The sequence below is a fragment of the Sparus aurata genome, chromosome 23 (assembly GCF_900880675.1).
Source record: "Sparus aurata chromosome 23, fSpaAur1.1, whole genome shotgun sequence".
Classification (NCBI taxonomy): domain Eukaryota; kingdom Metazoa; phylum Chordata; class Actinopteri; order Spariformes; family Sparidae; genus Sparus; species Sparus aurata.
In genome coordinates this window covers 13,042,270-13,049,728 of record NC_044209.1, presented here as the reverse complement: position 1 = coordinate 13,049,728, position 7,459 = coordinate 13,042,270, and the positions used below count along the sequence as shown (strand labels likewise).

The 7,459-nt window shown below is 42.0% G+C and overlaps 1 long non-coding RNA gene and 1 gene segment (V, D, J or C); one reads left to right on the top strand and one right to left on the bottom strand.

The window, feature by feature from the left end:
• Window positions 1–1,904: 1,904 nt before the first annotated feature.
• Window positions 1,905–2,355, bottom strand: LOC115576144 (immunoglobulin heavy variable 3-23-like; the record flags this gene model as incomplete). The annotated part of the segment is given in 2 exon segments: window positions 1,905–2,197; window positions 2,300–2,355. Coding segments are annotated over 2 exon segments (336 nt in total), but the record flags the coding sequence as incomplete, so codon positions are not given.
• Window positions 2,356–4,271: 1,916 nt separating this feature from the next.
• On the top strand, window positions 4,272–7,136 carry LOC115576155 (uncharacterized). 3 transcript variants are annotated; one of them, XR_003982772.1, is made up of 4 exons: window positions 4,272–4,302; window positions 5,505–5,636; window positions 5,733–5,824; window positions 6,962–7,136. It is a non-coding gene; the product is annotated as an uncharacterized LOC115576155 (long non-coding RNA). The 3 variants fall into 3 exon arrangements; XR_003982773.1 differs by lacking the exon at window positions 4,272–4,302 and adding an exon at window positions 4,581–4,633; XR_003982771.1 differs by lacking the exon at window positions 4,272–4,302 and having other exon boundaries at window positions 5,251–5,636.
• The last annotated feature ends 323 nt before the right edge of the window (window positions 7,137–7,459 follow it).

Below are 7,459 nucleotides of genomic sequence, written 5' to 3'. Positions count from 1 at the left end.
GATGTGACAAACTTTGCAAACAATCTCCTTCTGCTCCACATCCGACAATTTGAAGCCAAAATGTCTCCAAATGACCGAAGTTGTCCTACCTTTCTTTTCAACTAAAGGCTCAGGCTGCTTTTCTGCCATGTTGTCAATCGCTCGTTCCACAATTGAGCCACACACTCACTGCTGCAGCTGCAGGCGACACAGGTGCGTTCACTGTGCTTTTACAGCACAGTAATTTGCATACACAACGCGTGGCGGCACGTAAATCGTTTTTCTTCGATTACAGTGTTTTCATGATCGTGAGAAGCCAAAATCGAAATCGCAATCAAAATTCGATTAATCGCCCAGCCCTACTCTCCAGGTCTTTTCACCTCAGAGGGAGACTGGTCCAGTTTGATCTCACTCCAAACTCCTGGAAGCAAAGAAAATGTGATCATTATCCAACAAACTTGTAAATTACAGGTTTGACATTTACAAAAGAAGTAAAGCAGAATTAATTTTAATTTGTGATTTAATTTAAAGGAAAAATCACAAAAACACTTCAAGGTCATGAATATTCATTAAGATTTAGCTATTTGGCCCTGCGATTAGCTGGCAATTTGTCCAGGGTGTACCCTGCCTTCGCCCATAGACAGCTGGGATTGGCTCCAGCAGCAACTTTCGCAACCCCTTGAAAAAGGGATAAAACCATTACAGATGATGACATGACATGACATGACAAGATGCAGCCACGTTAATTAATAAGAAACATCAGTGTTGGTACTGGCGCTACTGGCCCTCTATGTGCTTGATATCAACTCCAATCACTTAACTGTACTATTCAGTTTTTATACCACATATGAGTCTCTATATCACAGTCATGATTACTCTCTACAGTCTACATTCACAAACTTTTACATCACTCTGCATTGTTTTGTAGCGAAATATCTTATTCAGATGTTCAAATACGTGCATGGTTTGAAATAAAATAATCTACCTTCATTTTTTATTTGATTATTTGTTTGCTAAGTTAAAACGAAGCAATGCCTTCTGGGAATTTCAAGACCGCATCTGTGTCTGTGTGGTTGTTTGAAGTTGACTGTGATTAAGCTGGCAAAAAAAATGAATCGAGGCATCAAACGACACAAGGGGGAGCGGAGAAAAAAAAGAGAGAGAAATCTAAGAGAGCACTGTTGGCTAACGGTGAAAAATGTTGCAAACTGACTGATTTGTTTTTAAAATCAAGTGGAGCTTCAGCTAGCACTAGCGCTAATACTGCTAGAACTAATGTTAGTGACACAGCTGAGCTAGCACACCAGAGAGAAAGACAGGACAGTGAGGAATATGAGAAAGGGGAAGAACAAGATGAGCAAGAGGAGGATGAAGAGGTAGACGTGGATAACAAATGACGGTAAGACATGTTTTTATTATGGAGCGGCTGGCTCTGATAATTTTTTTTTTAATGCATTGAGGTTGTGCATTGATATGTCCATGTTTTGGTGCAGTTGTTTATAGCATCACTGGGGCTAATTAAAAGTGCGTTCTTTCCATGCGTTGAAAGCTCTATATGCCAGTTGCCCCTCCGCTGGTGGCTGGAAATGCCAGGGCCGTTTTTTGTTCCCAGTCCCTCACTGTTTGGGCTGTAAGTGTTTATGAGGCATGCATTTTTAAAATGCAGTTTTGAGCTAAAATTGTCAGTATTTAACTTACATATTGAAAGTCAGATAGACAAAATTATTGAAATTGTCTCCATTCAATATTATTATTTTTGAACTTTGTTTAATGTGTCTCTTCCTCTCTTTACTGTAACAGTGAACTGGTGTTAAAATCATTAGTGGTCTGAGGGCTCCTCCTCTGGTGGCTTCATGTTACAAGTGTTCAGGCACTGAGGGGTTTTTGTTCAGGTCTACTGATGGTTTGTGTTATTGTGGCTCTCTGGCACAGTAATACACAGCAGTGTCTTCAGACTGCACATTCTGTCCATTTAGAGTCACTGTGTTGCTGGAAGAGTCTGAGTTGATACTAAACTTGTTCTTAAGTGACGCTTTCAGATAAGGGGTGCATCCAGCACATCCGCTTATAATCCACTCCAGTCCTTTCCCTGCAGGCTGTCTGATCCAAGCTGTAGCATAGCCACTAACAGAATAAGAGACCTGACAGGTGATGGTCAGACGTTGACCTGGCTGCACAGTCACAGAGGCTGGCTGTGTCAACTGTTCACACTTCACACCTGTGGAGGAAAAAAAAGTTGAATATTGAATGAGTGTAATAACAGTGAACAGTCAGTGTGCTGTGATCATACTGTCAGTGTCTCTGCCTCAGTGAGACTCACAGGATCCAGCAGCCAGCAGCAGCAGCAGAGCTACAGAGAACATGGTTGGTATTGAAGGTGATCTGATGGGAGCTTTTCTTCTTCTGCTGCAGCTGACAGCATGATATCAAGTCTTTATAGCAGACTGTGAGGAAGTTCACTTTGCATAGAGAAGGACACTGACAGGATATAAAAGGAGCATCAACTATCCTGTTACAAGGAGTCACAGCTTGAAGTTGTGAACATTTATTTTAAAAATATGAAAGAAAATGTGTTCATTATTTAAAGCATAGCTTAATTATAAAGACTGTTTTTTTTCACAAATCTTCTAGCAAAAGACAGAAGAGTGAAACATTCACATTCAGATCAACAAAACATTAACTGTTCCATCTCTGAACTGAATATGATATTAAAAGAACTATTTTTTCATTATGTGAAATGCAGAATTTCGAGGCAAGTGTTTCTTTGATAAGAACTGAACAATGATTTCAGCAAATAGACTGTTGTACTGTTCTTGACTGTTTTGTGAGAGAGTGATTATTACTGTAAAACATTTCTTTTTTCTTTTGTTTGTAATAGTTATTGTAGTTGATAAATGATCGTTCTCCTTAATTTTTCACTCTTTTAATAAAAAATGACCACAAAAAAGAAATTCTGTCTCATCCCAGTCCAGTCAAGATGATAACTGCAGGTTTTTGTACAGCTGCTCAACCAACTAAAATGTATTTCTGTAATTGTGAAAAGAAGACAGTACTGTTTTGACTATTGTAGAGTGTTGCTCCTTCCTGTGTCACTGTGGCTCTCGAGCACAATAATAAACAGCAGAATCTTCAGTCTTCAGACTGTTCATCTGCAGATACACCTGCTGTCTGCTGTTGTCTCTGGAGATGGTAAACCGGCCTTTGACTGACTCACAGTAGTCAGTGCTGCCACCACCACTGCTGATAGTAGAAACCCACTCCAGTCCTTCTCCAGGAGCCTGTCTGATCCAAGCAGCAGCATAATGGCTGCCGCCAAACCCTGAATATGTGCAGGTCAGTCTGTGGGATTCTCCAGGTCTTTTAACTGCTGGTTCAGACTCAGTCAGTGTTTGACCCTCAGTACCTACAGACAGTTAAACAGCTCATTAGTTACTGTAATGCAGCCATGTTGTCTTTGTAGCAGCAGGTTTGTCAGAAAAACAATCATTGTTCTTACCTGCCCACCCACATAGCAAGCGGGTCCGGGCCAGATCCGGCATCAAGCCGGCACCTCTGGCCTACATCTGGCATGGCAAATAGTATGTTAGCCAGATTTGGGCCAGGTCTGGCAGTGATGGCACCGTTTATGATATGGCATGCCAAATGTGGGCCAATCGTGGTTAGGTGTATGTGGCCCAGATCTGTAACAGACAGGTCTGGGCCAGATCTGGCATCAAGCTGGCACTTTTGGCTTATTTCTGACCTGGTAAATAGTATGTTAGCCAGATGTGGGCCAGGTCTGGCAATGATGGCACCATTTATGTAATGGCATGCCAAATGTGGGCCAATTTTGGTTAGGTGTATGTGGCCCAGGTCTGTAACAGACAGGTCTGGGCCAGGTTTGGCAGTGATGGCACCGTTTATGATATGGCATGCCAAATGTGGGCCAATCGTGGTCAGGTGTATGTGGCCCAGATCTGTAACAGTCAGGTCTGGGCCAGATCTGGCATCAAGCTGGCACTTTGGGCTTATTTCTGACCTGGTAAATAGTATGTTAGCCAGATGTGGGCCAGGTCTGGCAATGATGGCACCGTTTATGTAATGGCATGCCAAATGTGGGCCAATTGTGGTTAGGTGTATGTGGCCCAGGTCTGTAACAGACAGGTCTGGGCCAGGTTTGGCAGTGATGGCACTGTTTATGAAATGGCATGCCAAATGTGGGCCAATTGTGGTCAGGTGTATGTGGCCCAGATTTGTAACAGACAGGTCTGGGCCAGATCTGGCATCAAGCCGGCACTTTTGGTCTAAGGATGAATTTGAAAAATGGGAGACTGAACTGTTAAGGTAAGAATTTAGTTAATGTTATTGATATAGTTGGTTACTTACTACAATCTTTCAGGTTTTACATTGTTGTAGAAATAAGTAAAATAACTGGAGGCACTTGATGTAATTTGTAATTAACAACAGTGGCTTCAACAGACTTCTGTGTAACTTGAAACAAATGTTAGCAAGTTTTAAAATACTTGCTTCAAATGTAATTTGAACCTGATGTTTGCAAGTGACTATAATTTAAAGTAAGCATGGATGTGTTTTTTCTTTCCCATTACGTTAATCAGACAGCGCTGGGTGCCGGTTTATGGCTGCATGCAGAACCAGAGTGATAGAGTAAACTAACGTTAGTATGCATTTCTATCTATGGCACTGTGCAGAATCCCTCTCTATCGGCTAACACCGGGGGGGTTAGCCGTTAGCCAGGGGTGTTCGCGACACACGGCGCCCCTCGGTAACTCCTCACTAACGGCTAACCGTTAATGGCTAACACCGTTAGCGAGGCAGTAGCCGTTAGCGAGGGGCGCCGGGTGCCGCGAACACCCCTCGCTAACGGCTAACACCCCGGTGTATGGGGCTACCCCTCGCTAACGGGGTTAGCCGTTAGCTAACCCCGTTAGCGAGGAGTGTTAGCTGTAAGTCGGCCGTGTGTGTTTGGGTTTGTGTGGCCGGTTTTTGGTCGCAGCGGTGGCTGCTAATTAGCAGGTAACTTAGCCTACATCTAGGTTGTTAAGTTAGGTCTGCTTGTTAGCCACGAACCGCAGCAGAGGGCAGAGCGAGCCACGCTGCAGGTGATACACCGCGCCGAGTTCTCAAATAGAGAGCCCACTGTACAGGGGGCAGAGTGAGATGCGTGCTGCATAGACAATCTCTTTAGTGGTCAGTTACTATGTCATTGTGTGCTTATCAGATGATTTATCGTGTCAAGCACACTGGTGAATGTATGCAAAAACAATTGTTGTGGGGAAAGTGGACACATGTTAGATTATTTCAGTTTATGGACCAGACAAAAAGTAATTTTTGGGGGCAGAGATTCTGGTCTTTCACTGAAAAAAATGTCGTGACAGCCCAGTCTAAAATGCAGCAAAAGTAAGCCTGATGAGGCTGTCAGAATAAAATGCATGACTCTGTTCTGTTTTTGTTGCTCTGTGTCTCTGTTATTCTTTTTTTCTGTATCTCAAGATGTTTCTCCATCTCACTTCTGACCTCTTTTGCAGATCAAGGATGAATTATGGAGGATCACACTAAAGCCACTACAGTTCACATTACTGGGGAAGTTGGACCAATACACACCCAGGCTGTTGAGCCTCTAAGCTGTTGGGAAGAAACTTGATGAGACCTGTGACATGGTAAATGAGGCATGTACTTATTGCAGTTAAATAGTTAGTTATATATTAGCATTCTGATGTTTGTACTAAGCATGATCTCCTTTCTTTTTTTTATAGCACAACAGCATTGAGTCCAGAAGAGAGGATGTGATCAGAGGCCTCATTCTCTATCTTGGTGAAAAACAGAGGAGCTAATCAAGGCCTACAAGGTAAAGCAAACTGTTTCAAAGCCCAGCCTGTTTGAGATGAGGTTGTGCAATCCAGAATAGCTGATGGCTCAGTGGTATTTTAATTATTTTTTTCTTTTTTTTTAAAGAGTGCCTATGTAGAAATGGATGGAATGTTATGATTTTAGCATCTAATTATTAATGATTTAGTAAAAGTTGGAAAATCATCAGATGTGGATGTTATCCTGCACGGAGAGCAGGCTGCTGCTAGCACTGCTAACGGTAGCCACACAGCATGTCAGTGGTCAGAGAAGATGACACATTTCATTAACATAGTTCAGTTCATTAATGTGTGCCACTAAGTGCCAACTATATCAGCATTTGGTTGTTGAACAGTGGGATCAATGGTATCTATCAAACAGCTCCTCATTTAAATAAAAACGGAGTTCAGTTGTGTTCAGTGATGATGGAGAAGCTGCTGCTGCCGAGCTAAATGCCATCCCAATGTCTGACAATGCATGGAACATGACGTATAGCAACAGCAAAAATATTAACAGTAATGATAGCAATAATAATTATTTGGGGGGGTGCAGCTGTTATTTTCTTCTCTGAGGGGGGGATGTTGTAGAAATTTGTTTGGCAAGATCTGCAAGCAGGCTGATGTGAATGTGTGTGTGATGTGGGTACTGAATGTGGTTATGCATTGCTCCGGTCGAGCACTTATACCGGTATGCCAGTTTACTCTGACACAGGCTACATCCTTATTGTCATTTTCTATGTCGAGATACTGCCGGACTCGCTGCCACCTTTTACACTAGATTACACTATTTCTGGTGACGACAAGCGATGTTTGAAACATTTACATGACCAGTCGTTTAATCAGGAACATCCCTAGTGCTTTATATGTGTATTCTAACAACTTAAATTGCAGCAATGTGATTGCATTCGTCATCACAAAATTTAAATAAAGTAAAAAAACTGTTAAATAGTTTCATGAATTTCTTTTCCATTCAATGCATGGGGGGGGGGCATGTTAATGGCCAAACACACTGATGGCTGTTGGAATGTAGTGCCAATCATATTTATTGGCTAGTCATCAGATGTGTCACTTGTGAACTGTACTGTGATATTCATTAATTTGTGTGTTTGTATGTGTGTGTCTGACTTCTGATGCCACAGACCAAGAAATCGAGACCAGGATTACAAAATGGTTGCAGAAAGCACCTGATGGGAACAGCGGAGGAAGTGAGTAAATGAGAATGATGGACAGTGAGAGAAGCTCTCATGCGTAATGCATTTTAGACTTTTGATCTGAACTCTCTTCACCTTTTGTAAGGTGCTACTGCTGGTGGAACCCATGGAGACGTGATGTTTCTATGCATGGTGTGAAAGTCTATGCCAAGTTGTTTTGTCTAAAATGTTCAGTGTTGGTTTTTAAACTGAAGATATGGCAGTGAATGTTAAATTCGTAATAATGTTCTGTAGACTCTTGACATGTTGTGTTTGCTGACAGATATGTTGTAAGTATATGTTAAGGTATTATGCAACATTCCGCTGCATTGTATGTTTTTGAACAGTCTATGCTAGTGGCTCTCAACTGATGGGTCAGGACCCAAGTGGGTCGTACATGTGAATGGAAAAATCTCAGAGTTTTATTTTGAAGTCTATAATTTCTGA